The sequence below is a fragment of the Abramis brama genome (genome assembly GCF_963993115.1).
Source record: "Abramis brama genome assembly, chromosome: 25".
Lineage (NCBI taxonomy): Eukaryota > Metazoa > Chordata > Actinopteri > Cypriniformes > Leuciscidae > Abramis > Abramis brama.
The window spans coordinates 17,118,028-17,131,095 of NC_139987.1; the positions used below are offsets into that span (position 1 = coordinate 17,118,028).

At 37.0% G+C, this 13,068-nt stretch overlaps 1 protein-coding gene across 3 annotated transcripts; it reads left to right on the forward strand.

The window, feature by feature from the left end:
- Nucleotides 1–840: 840 nt before the first annotated feature.
- Nucleotides 841–12,094, forward strand: wnt11 (wingless-type MMTV integration site family, member 11). Of its 3 annotated transcripts, XM_084103701.1 has the most exons (7): nt 841–1,039; nt 1,868–1,972; nt 2,449–2,662; nt 3,947–4,173; nt 5,415–5,695; nt 6,844–7,136; nt 11,553–12,094. In XM_084103701.1, exons 3-7 carry the CDS (start codon nt 2,580–2,582, stop codon nt 11,725–11,727), a joined length of 1,059 nt encoding a protein of 352 aa, XP_083959827.1. In that variant the 5' UTR covers nt 841–1,039; nt 1,868–1,972; nt 2,449–2,579; the 3' UTR covers nt 11,728–12,094. The 3 variants fall into 3 exon arrangements, with proteins under 3 accessions (XP_083959827.1, XP_083959826.1, XP_083959825.1); XM_084103700.1 differs by lacking the exon at nt 1,868–1,972; XM_084103699.1 differs by lacking the exon at nt 1,868–1,972 and having other exon boundaries at nt 2,452–2,662.
- Nucleotides 12,095–13,068: the final 974 nt, after the last annotated feature.

Here is a 13,068-nt window from a genome sequence, read left to right on the forward strand (position 1 = left end):
GTGATTTTATTTCCCGAAATTCATGCTCCCATGATTTCTCACTTAATTTACTTCTCGTGGATTGCAGTGCTGAAAATAGGGTGTCTTTCCCAAGTATCAGTTTTTAAAATATATGCTAGCCAATTGCATGATATTATGTGTGCTTTATTAGAAGGAAATGTAATGCTGATATTTCAACAAATATTCCGTTTTCAAAAATCGTTAGGCTACTGTACTACATAATAATGGTGACAGGATGGACTAGCCTATTCAAAACCATGCCCAGACAAAATAACAAGATAAAGTGATGATAAATCACACCTCTACGCTTGAGTATTTCATATCCTGCACGGATGATGATGTCATCATGACCGTTTAGGAATTGTAAACCATTTTAATAAAGCACAGTTATGAACAACTAAATTATATATAGCCTAGGCTTATATATATATATATAAAAAAAATCCATCGAAATGTGTAAAGGATATTTGGATAATTAAGAATAATTTGGAAACATAAGAGGAAATTAAAATAAAATACAATAAAATATTTGCCTTCAATATCATATAATAAAATGTGTCAGATTGTCATTGTTAAAGTCATCGTTTACACACATACTCATGAGGGACACAAAACGCACCTTTTTCGAGGAATGACCCACAATGCAAATAGCCTTGGGAAAAAAAACGCTGAAATTCCCAATCAAAAGTAGCGAGATGTCTGAGTGTCACAGATCATATTTTCAACGTTTTCTTTGGCTTCGTAACCTTAACCACTTTGTTATGCTAATGGCCCCTGACATCAGCGCGAGATCAAAGTGGCGCGAGGGCTCATATAGTCTCGACCTCCGTGTGCACCGTCAGTCCAGCAGATTCCAGCGCGCGAGCAGCACAGCACAGTAAAATCAAGACTCTTCTCTTTATCACTGGACTGTTGCATGATGCTTTCTCACTCGGACTTCACAAAAACGGATTAACTGCAGAAGTTTGGCTGGATTTAAATAAAACGCACTTTTGGATTACTTTGCACAATCGGCAAATCGGCAATCTGTTTGATAAAGGTGAGGATGAAAGTGCATTCCGTTTTATTGCGCACAAAGTTTTTACGCTTGATTGCGTCTCTTATTTACAAAGATGTCGTAGTTTTTAAATATCCCTGGTGCAAATTAAAGTCAATTGACAGGGCAATAATCTGCAATAGTGCCTAGATTGTAGACCACCCAAAAGGGGTTATATCGAGTGAACTAATTACATTTTAAGTTTACTTCGGTCCCCCCCCCCAGGTGAAAATACTGGAGATAAAAGATAAAGTGCAATTTTTTGCGCAAGCGCTGCCTGCAAGAGTAAAACAGCTGTTTTATTGCTTTTGCGTAGGCTATTTATTGCTACTTAGCCTACAATATAATCTTATCACTCATATATTTAAATAGGCGTTATCTATATCATAAATGAGGTTTGTTTAATTATGTAGGCTGTATATGAGCTCTGAAAAATATTAAAATCTCTAAACCACGTATAGGCGTAGCTATATCTGTCCTAATATAGATTATAGATAATGCATGGGATGTAAACTACACTTGTATTGTTGAAATTTTCTTTAAAGCAAAGAAGAAAAAAATGAAGAAAAAAACCTTAATTGCTGCCTTAAATTTGTTTGTAAAATCAAAGTTGTGTCCAAGTTACAATCTCCACTTTGAAATTTGTTGTTGATAAGCACTAATAAATTAAACCGTAGAAATGATTAGGCTATAGTAGTAATTATAGTAGCAAGTTCAACAGCAGAAAACCTTTTAAGTGTAATACATATTACAAGTACTATAATTTTGATACATTAGGTAGGCTACGTCTGTAGTTGTAATAGCACTTTTAATGTATAGTTGTCTGGGTAGGTCTATAGCCAGGAGGGGGAAAAAACAACAACTCTGCTATCTGGACAATCACTGTCTGTATGTGAAAGCATCATGCCTGAGGCCAGACAGCATGTCCACTGGGAGGTAGTATCTGTTTATTGCCGTCCCGTTCCAGCGAATGGAATAATCTGAAAACATTTGATAACATTCCAAAAATTGCCACACCTATATTTCAGAAATTTGCATGCTGAGTATTAGAAAACACTTTGCAAAAATAAAATTGCAATGTACTATTAAAAAAATTGAGTTTTGCTTTAGAATAATTTATCTTTTGTAATTAGTGTTTTCTTAACTGCTTCTCACAAGGAGATACAAAAACTTAAAATGTATTTAAAATTGTATTTTTAAACATGCACAACAAGAGAATACGGTAATGCAATAGAATTGGCTAGTAAAATAACAATACATAACAATACAAAATTACTATTTGGAGCAAAGCGGTGTGTAAAAGCTGTTTTTTTATGTTTTAAAAATTCTTCAAAGTATGTCAAGTGCACATTACATAGCAACCATCAGATGTGTGTGATCGATTTAATCTGAATCTTATTTTCTTTTTAAAGCAGGAGAGGGACAGAAAGAAGGAACAAGTGTCATGGCTTTTGGCTTTTAATTATAATTGTGTCAAGAAGCAGTGGGGTCAGCGAGCACCTGCGTCAGTGTCTTCTGATTGAGCTGGATCTTATTGTACAGCATGAAGCGAACCTTCCCTTCACTCCCGCTCTGTCTTCTCACATTCCTGCTCCTGTCTCAGCAGTGCACAGGAATCAAATGGCTGTGAGTTGCTCCTTTCTCTCTCTATATATATACTGAAACTGTTTCAAATGCGTTCAAGATGTTTTTTCAAGTTGATTTGTCAAACTATGTGTAACATGAAAAAATAAAATAAAAAAAAGAATTTTGGAACCTGGGAATCGACCTTTTCTTGATAGTGGAACAATGGCTTTTGCTTAGGAAAAAAGTCGCTTCATAGAATTTGATCTTAATTCTATTAAGTCCAAAGTAAATCCAGTTCAACACTAATTTCCTGGTAACCTGTAATTTCTGCAGAATGTTTTGTATTCACATAATTGATACATTGGAATGGAAAACATGACGGTGGATAAAATTGGATGTGAAGAGGCCATTTCGCATGCACAGGATGCTGGTAGAGAGTATTGCATGGCAAAAAATACAAAACAGATGCCGCCATAAACACCTGTGTTCCCTGGATAACAAAGACAGAGGGTGTATGTGTGTGAGTGTGGAGGTTAAGACAGGGGTCTGTCAGTCATATCATGGAACATAAAGTGGCGCCCCTAATCTGAAACAGGCATAGGTATTGGTTGGTTCTCACGAATAGTAATACATGTATGTGTTTTAGTAAAATAGAACAGGAATCATGAAAACAACGCTTGAATTCAACAGGTTTCACTACAAAGTCTTACTGAAATGAATATTGTTTATCTTTAATGATTTTGGTCGCAGACGTTTCGCAATCATTCCTTGTAAACTGAAAACCTATTAGATCATTTCTAAGATTACATCTATGACTTGAGGTTTCTACTATGACTTAACCTTGCAAAAAGTATTCTAGTATTGTATGACAGCTGCTATACCATGGTACATTCTCTAAAGTTTTAACAATGAACAAATCATCTTGCGGATAGACAACATTTTTTCCATTGGCAATTGCTTTTTGGTTCCTTTCTTGCTTCCAAGTGACGCAGAAATAATCTTCTTCCATTTGCTCTAATCTTGATTGATTATCTCTGGGAATGGGTTGTTGTTTGCATGCCTTTGCGAGCGAGACACTGAACAATTTTAGCCCGCAGCTTAAATGCGTGCGAGAACGCTTTGTTGATGTTACTCTTAATATTTTAGGGTTGGCTTTAACCATGTTTAAACTCAAGACTTGCCACAAATATTTTGATCACTTTTCACACCACCAAACATTTGAATTCTGTTTAACTTGTGATATAAAATTTGATTGAACATCTTCACCTCAAAAGACATTTAAATGAAGGAATAGAGTTTACAGACATCAAGTGTTCACTGAAACATGTGTCTTTCCTCATCCAGGGCACTATCACAGACCACACAGCACATCAACAAGACCCAGCACTGCAAGAGTTTGCCAGGCCTCGTCTCCTCTCAGGCTCAGCTCTGTAGGAGTAACCTGGAACTCATGCAAACCATCATCCAAGCAGCACGGGAGGTTAAAAAGGTCTGCCAAAAGACCTTTGCAGACATGCGCTGGAACTGTTCCTCTATTGATACTCAAAAATTCCTCCCGGACCTGGAACGAGGTGAGTTACAGAAGAAAATCATGTCCAAAGAGGATTATTTCCAAGTCAAGCCTATTTTGTGTGAACCTTTTCTGAAATCTATCCACAGATGTTCTGTTTAGACACAGTAAGCCCTAAATATACGAAAGGGCCACTCGCCGTCTATTGCCAGTTCCTTCAAGGCAACTTAAGTGACCACACACCTCTCTTTATACCCGAGTATGGTTTCCATTCAGGCCTTAATAAGTCTGAGGAACCCATCTAATTGTTGAGGGAAAACTTTATGAGGGCAATGGTTTAAAAAGCAGCCTACGGTGATCCTTAAACACTCTCGCTCCGGGTAACGAAGACTATGCCAGTTAAATGCTGCAATTGGGCCTAAGTGCCTCGCTGCATGATAAAAGAAATCGTACCCCTGCTCACCCGGAAACCTCCGACCCATGGAATTCTTGCACATCGCTCTTCTTTCTATTGCTCCGTTTGATGTGAGGCTTCACGGAGGAGCAGCGTTTACTGTGAGGACTAACAATAGGATCCATTCTATTCAATGAGAGATGCTATTGAGTGAGTTAGTCAGTAATGGACAGAGAATTGCCTTTTTTTTGCTAGTTTCACAGTCTTTTAAATCCTACAGTTTTACCCTTTGTCCGACCCCTGTAGCACAGATGTGATTTTTTAGCTGTCAACAAATTAAAGAAATATGAAATCAATTAAATAAAATAGTCATGAAGGGATATCATGTTGTCCACTTTATGTTTTTCATTGCTTTTCCATGGATTTATGTTGTGTCGAATTTCCACACGGCGCTGACACATGCATGCTTTGCTTTAACGGATGGTTTAATCGTCCTCCCTATTTATTTATTAAGAGCTTTTAGCATGATCCAAATGCTGGTTATGGTCAAACTAAATCTGGTTGAAGTTCTAGAGAACTGCCCTCCTTCCCCGTAGACCGTTCGCATTTGTCAAGACTTAAAGCGCTCCTGCTTCTCATAAGTGCACCGCTAAGGAGATGGTCTTTGATGTACCTTGTATGGGGTCAAGCTGAGCCTCTCCAGTTTCTACACCTATTATCTTGTCATGACATATGTGCACTGTGAGAACAGTTCAGTAATCTCTGCCATTATCCTTTCTTACTGCATTCTGACGGGTTTCTCATGTTGCTTTGCTTTTCTATAAGGGAAAAAAGTCAGTGATGAGGATTCAGAATTCATGTTTTTTTTTTATACTAGCAAATAATTTTAATCTGTTTTTTTTTTTCAGGAACGAGGGAATCTGCATTTGTATACGCTCTCTCTGCAGCCGCTATAAGTCATACTATAGCACGGGCGTGCACCTCTGGAGACCTGAGGTTGTGCTCGTGTGGTCCCATTCCAGGTGAAATACCAGAGCCTGGGTACAGGTGGGGCGGCTGTGCTGATAACCTGCATTATGGTCTCCTTATGGGCTCCAAGTTTTCTGATGCACCTATGAAGTTTAAGAAGAAGTCTGGCACGCATGCCAACAAGCTGATGCATCTTCACAATAGCGAAGTGGGCAGACAGGTAAGCGGTACCTCACAGAAACCACATGGAATCAATTATTCACTATGAAAGACTCAAGGCTTAAAGGGTTAGTTCACCCAAAAATGAAAATTCTGTCATTAATTACTCTCCCTCATGTCGTTCCAAACCCTTAAGACTTTCATTCATCTTCGGAACACAAATGATTTTGTGAGATTTTGAAAGATTTTTTTTATGAAATCTGAGAGCTTTCTGTCCCTCCATAGACATGAACATAGAAAGACATCTTTTCATAAAGAGATTGAAAACTAATCCATATGAATTGAGCGGTTTAGTCCAAATTTTCTGAAGAGACTCGATCGTTTTATATGATAAACAGATTTAATTTAATTATTTAGCTGAAGCTCAAACGTGCTGCGTAACATGAGAATGAACTTCATTGGTTCTTGCTGAAGCTCAAACGTGCTGCGTAACATGAGAATGAACCTCATTAGTTCTTGCTGAAGCTCAAACGTGCTGTGTAACACGAGAATGAACCTCATTGGTTCTTGCTGAGGCTCAAACGTGCTGTATAAAACGAGAATTAACCTCATTGGTTCTTGCACGTCAAGCGAACGTTCTTGAGCCTCCGTTTACCACAACTGATGCGTGAGATGGTGAATGTTTAAATGTGAATGAAAGCCCAAATTCATTTTAATTTTTGGGTATACTAACCCTTTAAGGTGCGTTCACATGTATTGTTGCTTGGCAAAATTTCACGGGACATTCCAACAAGAATTTACATGGGAGTTTTGCATCAGGGCGAAAAGTTTTCCACGAGATTTCGCTCATGTTTGAGTTGGTGAAACGTATTTGCTGACAGTCACTTCTCTGTGAGCTGTTCTTATTACATCCTACACTATTGACAATCTACCTTTTTTGGCTGCGAAATTTTACTGAAATACTGCTAATGTGACCAGTCTGACAGGCAATCGGTCAAGGAATCTGATTCGAATTATAAACTTGATTCAAACCAAGTTCTTAATTAAAATGGGGTTTTTGGTATTCGTTTGAGTATGATCTGTTTTTTTCTTTATTTGATGCAGAAAAGCTGTCCAAATTCACTAGTATGTTGCATTCCCTGTGTAGACTGTCATAATGTCATTTTACTTTTGACTTCATCTGAATCCATCCCAAACCCCCCTACGCAGGCTTTGCGAGACGCTCTGGTCATGAAGTGCAAATGCCACGGTGTTTCTGGATCCTGCTCCATTCGGACCTGTTGGAGAGGCTTACAGGACCTGAAAGACATCGCAATGGATCTGAAGACCAAGTACTTGTCAGCCACTAAGGTGGTCCATCGGCCCATGGGCACACGCAAGCAACTCGTCCCCAAAGACATCGACATCCGGCCAGTCCGAGAGAACGAGCTGGTTTATCTGCAGAGTTCACCAGACTTTTGCATGAGGAATGACAAGATGGGCTCTTTTGGTACTCAGGACAGGTGAGACTAACTAATTAACAGATTACATACTTCAGTGCTCAGACAATAAGGATTGTTTGTTTTTTTGGGAAATTTGGAATTTATAAAGTCAAATTTATAAATGCCCCACCAATATTTTCACAGGCCCTAATGCAAAAAGTATATTTCTAATATCATATTTTTATTCATTTGAGATTTTTTTTAAATATATAATATTTAAAAAATATTTTATTACCATTTCATATATCTGTCATTTTAGTTGGAATGGACACAAGTACTTCATGTGACAGCAATGATAGATCATAAAAACATATGATCTAGAAACAAAACTAGAATCAAATTTAACTAACTCTAAAGGATTGACCTCTGGCCTCATTTTTAACTTGCTGATTTGTTGCTGATAAGAAAAGCAAATTATTCCACATTTCCACAACTATTTTAACTCATAGGTTGTTTTTAAGCACAATGCTCATGTCATTAAATGTGGTGCAACCTTTTAGTTTGTCACTTCATAAGGTTTATTTTGTCCCTCTTTTACTGTCTCTTCTCTTCCTTCTCTGGTGGCACCATTTTGTTGTGAAAAGCCCTGATAAAGCACAGAGGATCAGTCTGTGTGTGTACACACGTGTCTTTGACATGTCCAAAGTGACTGTGTCCTCTTTACCGTTATCAGAGTCAGTCTGTGAGTAATGCAGTTATTCACAGAGCTAAGAGCTCTCGGCTGATACCAGCACTGCACACACAGATTAGCACGACAATGAATTCTTCCTGCTTATTTCCTATTGCTTTATCAGTGGAGACTCAGGTATAGATTTAGGTAAGAATGGAGTAACCTCAGCTTCCTTGCTTTTGTTATGTTTGCGTATAAATGTGCTCTGTAATGTTGTTTTTGGCTAAGATACATGGAATTATTGGATCATATGACATTATTTTTCAGCAACCGTGTGCAATTCACAGGCTTAAAGTCACCATGAACCTGACAATTCTTATTTTTAAATTCATGTGCCCTCATAATTTATAATCAAAATAACTTCCCCTCCCTCTTCTCTGATGATGTGTTTACTGGTGCGAGGGCAGGAAAACCTATCACTCACATGACATCACAGCAATAGCAAACCACAAACATCCAACCATCCAATCAATTCCTGATTGACAAAATCAAGTCCCGTCCTACATTTTTTCTTGTTTGAGAAGCTGTTTCGTTTTGATCACAATAGGGAAGTAAAGACTATCGCCAAAAACACTTCCAAAAATGGTGGCAACAAAAATAAAAGACACTGGGTCTTAAAGGGCACTTTGGGAATGGGACACCATTTGTAGGGGCGATCCAAACGAAAGTGAACTTTTAAATCTTTTCATGAAGGGCCCTTCCACAAGTCCATTAGCAAAGGGAACATGCAATGGTCACTTCAAGGAAGTAATTTAATTGTTTACGGTTAAGTCCTCGCGATTCTTTTTGAATCTAGCTATGGAGGGTGAGCTGGAGTTAACGCATGAGAAGTGCCCTACTGCCTACAAAGTCCCCACTTCAAGGGCTCTCACTTCCGATTGGAATTTGCCCACTAATATATAGTAATAATAATTATATATAGTAATAATACAATTATTTTACTTATTTTTTCTATAGCGTTTTGCGTGATTTGAGCCACAGAAGAAATATTTATAATGTTTCTAACATAACATTTTAACATGAAATAATGTTTGCATAATAATATCTGCCTAGATGTCACCAAGATGCCCACTGAGTAGATTTGTCATAGATTCTTCGGTGTCAGTTATATCACAATGTCTTTGAACGTGGCTCATCCGGTCAGAATTTAGAGTTGGAACTTTATAATTCTTAAACTCAATATTTTCAGTTGAACATCGTAACCATTTAGGCTATAGGTATTATAAGTCAGTGCACAAATAACCTAGAGACATGCTGTATGTCAGGTGCACTCAACACACAGTATGCATCCTCGGCCTTAATCCTGATAAGACCACTCACATGCGCTCTCTGTTCATATATTTAGTGCTTTGCACTTGGTCACAAGACACTGGTGTGTTTTGTAATCATTAGAGAACGTCAACAGGGAACTGTGTGTGTCGCACATGTTGCTTCCATGGTGGTCTCTGGTATGTAGAGGGTTCGGCTCCTCTGTTGAACCCATCACCCTATACCTGTCTCTAAAACATGTGACTACAACATCTCCTGTCCTCACATTTAATTGTTTTGATTTGCTGTCAGTTCTACAGAAGGTCAATTAGCATAATACCATAAAACAAGGGTGAGTCTCATGAAACCTGTGAAGAACAAGACCAGGTCATATTCCACCCCGAAATCAGTACTATATATAATATCAGCACTATAACAATTAATAATAACATTTTATTTTATTTGATTTTTTGATTTTGGGGTGAAATGTGAGATTCACCCATGAAGTCAGGAAGCGGTCAGGAAGCTGCTATCATTGCACATCCTCTCTTTGTGATTTGGAAGGTCTTAAGATAATGAGCTGTAAGTGTTACCCTAACTAGACCTGTAGAGTTGGGTTCTCTAATCTGATTTGGCGATGAGAGATGGGTAGAGACCAAATGACAAGCGTATCTCATCTGTCTCATCTATAGTTACATTGCTCTCCGTGTTCCCGCGTGCTGCTTTGTGGGCCTCAAGACTGTGATTAATGAAATTGGCACATTAGAAGTTCAGACAGAACAACATCCCAAAGGCTTAGAGATGATCGGTATCGCTAAAGAAACAATCTGTGAGCGATGTTTAAAAGATGTGTTTTAAAATGTGTTTTCACTTTGAGGTAAAATTTAAAGTTCTGCTCACAGCTGTTAAATTGTGAAACTGATGGTAAAACCAGATCACTTTAAGAACATTAGGAGTTTAGGAGGAAAGTGTCCTAAATTTAGGCTTTTTTTTCCCTACTCTTCATAAATTATAAACTTTTTGACTTTTGACTCCACGTTGGTGCAGATTAGCATTTGAATATATGCTACTCACCGAGTCCTAAAGCATATTTGCCTGCCTTTCAGCACTGACCTGGGAGAGACTTTTACTTTAGTTTTAAATAACAGCATTCTTCACTTCTCTCTCCTTCTCATAGTAGCCATGCCCTCTGTCTATCTCTCAGCACCCTGAGCATTAACACCACACAATTATAAAACAATGCACTTACACGGAGAGGGCTACACACAGGCCGACCCCTAGTGTATAGAGTGTGATTTATGACAGGGCTATTCGTTGCTCAGATGCCTCAGGCTTCAGTACATGAGGGCGTCTGCAAGATCCACTCCTGCTAGATTTAAATGCAAGAGAAGAAAATGTTCCCTGGGTACGAATCAACTGGCTCTTAAACGAGCTATAAGAAGTTTTAGTGCTGTTGGTTTAATATGTGGCTGAGCTAAATGTTTACCTTGGTCTGAAAAGACGCTTATGTTTAGTAATGGCTCTCATGGTCACAGAGAGATGTTTGGTTATCTATTTGTGTAAAAATTTATTTTTGAAGTCTTGTTCCTGGATTGGGTTGGAGTTAGTTGTCCAACAACTGACTAGTCAGTTAGTACATTTATCCAAATTAATATTATTTTTTTTAAGTGTGTTTTTTTTCCATTCATTATTAAAAAGCATTGATACATTTTTAATCAGTGAGACAAATTGGCTGTTTTATATTTTACAAATGTAAAAATAAATTATAAAAAAAAAAAAAAAAATCTGAAAATATTTATAGAATTTATCATTCATTCAATATTAAAATGTCTGGATAAAAATAGTTTAAAATAATAAATAATATAAACTGTGAAAATAGACAAATTTAGAAGATATTTCCAGATTTTTTGAAAAATAAAAATAAAAATGTATATTCTTTAATATTTAAGTGTGTTGATAAAAAAATAGTCACATAATTAAAAGTTTGTAAGTACTTATATAATAAACTTTATATGTTTAAAAAAAATACTTTTTATGAAAAACTGTAATAAAAAGTACTATTTTATCAGAAATATAAAAAGTGAAAATATAGAAAATAAAATATATAGAAAATATTTCTGCAGATTTTTATATAAAATATAATTCATCAATATGAAGTCTTGATAAAAAATAATGTCAAATAATTAAAATTGACTTTAATAAAAATAATAATGGAAAATATTTCTATAGATGTTTCTATAAAAAAATATATTTCTCCCAAATATGTGTGTGCTTTGTCCCGCTAGAAGCATTGCACTTTTAAGATGACCTGTTAAAAATAGCCCTGAAATATTATGTAAAAATCTCCTGAGAAAGTCATCCAGTAAGAGCAATTATACTAGTATAACTAGTTGCTGTCAACCCATTATTTAGTCTAGTTTATTTTTTTAGTTGCATAGCCTTAGTTTTTATAATGTTTCAGAGTTGAATGGTTGGTACAGTCTGTACTATAAAGTTGTTTTTGTCTGTTTGTTCTATAGGCAGTGCAATAAGACCTCCAGCGGCAGTGACAGCTGTGATCTGATGTGCTGTGGCAGAGGCTACAACCCTTATTCAGAGAGAGTGGTGGAGCGCTGCCACTGCAAATACCACTGGTGCTGCTACGTCACGTGCAAAAAGTGCGAGAGGACTGTGGAGAAATACGTGTGCAAATGAGTCTGCTATCCATCTCCGATAATTGTGCTGATCCCCATCACTCGTACCTATTCTCAGCTAAACTAATCTAAGGAGATCTGGAATCCGCTCTACTCATTTTAACAGAACTGGACTGAATTCTCATTCGAATTCCCAGACATTGTGGTTGAACAAGCTGAAAATGTCAAGACTTGATTCTGTTCTAGATATATTCAGCCTGGGTGTGGAGCATAACCTTTGTCTACCTGACATACTCGGCCACAGATAACCAAAGCATGTTACCAACAAGGCTTACTTTTGTCTTATGCTTTTCCAGCTTGTATGCTTTTGAGAAAACATGGTTTATTTTTGGCTATATGAACTTTTATAAAGAAATATCAACTCAGAAGCTGGACTTTATTTTTTTACTGCACAAATGAACATGTTTTTTTTTTGTTAAAAACACCCAGCTCACCGTCCTCAAGAGGATTTTTCCTCTTTTTTTAAACATAAAAGCATATGCTCCTTTATCCAGATTTTAAGTCTATTTTCTTACACAGTACCCGGGTCCCTTTTTTTATTTTTTTAAAAGGTACATTTTCCCTATTTTTGACAAGGCATTGATTTTAAGCACTCTTCTTAGAACCTTCGGAATTGCTTGACGTTCCAGAGGATTCCACATTCCAAGTTCTAAGGGATACAGGCCTCAAAACTCAGATGGTACTTTACTTTCACCAGTTAAGACTGTTTAAGAGACTGACGAGATAAAGAAAGTGCTGAACACGCAAAGGGAACTTCAAATGCGGCTCTTGGATGAGGAACTTTGCAATGGCTTCCATCTGTTGGTTGGTTACTTCAATTCTAGAGGAAGAATACCTGTATTTATTCCACGTATATCAGCAAGGACATTGGACTATATGTGTTGTGCCTTGTTATATCTTTACCCAACATAAAAAAAAATGCTGACATTCAAATGCCAAACCTCTCTGAGCATGTGAACAGAGTATGTGGGTCACCCATTACGGCCTTCGTGAACCACTTATCTGTGGATGTACATACTGTCATTTTTGTATGCTGAATTAAAAAAAAAAGAAATATTTATAAACTAATTAAAAATCTTTACCATTTAAACCTCTAAGACTCCCTATTTTCTTTTCATTCACAAGGACTTTCATGACATGTTGAGCAAGATTGACTGCAAAAACAAAACCACACTGGCTAATTATTTCTTGACCAGTATATCCAAAGTTTTAACATAGTTGTCATTAATTTAAGTTCCTTGTCTTGAGCAAATAACAATTTAGCACAATTACACATGACATTTCTATTAATCATCTCACACTTGTTATTGTTCCGATTAAAAGCAGACAAGAACTGGTCTCT

What these genes read in the sequence shown, in the direction of transcription:
- wnt11 (XM_084103701.1), top strand. Translation starts at nt 2,580, where the DNA reads ATGAAGCGAACCTTCCCTTCACTCCCGCTCTGTCTTCTCACATTCCTG. An exon ending in CCTCCCGGACCTGGAACGAG is followed by an intron (nt 4,174 to 5,414) that starts GTGAGTTACAGA and finishes TTTTTTTTTCAG; the next exon opens with GAACGAGGGAATCTGCATTT. An exon ending in ATAGCGAAGTGGGCAGACAG is followed by an intron (nt 5,696 to 6,843) that starts GTAAGCGGTACC and finishes CCCCCTACGCAG; the next exon opens with GCTTTGCGAGACGCTCTGGT.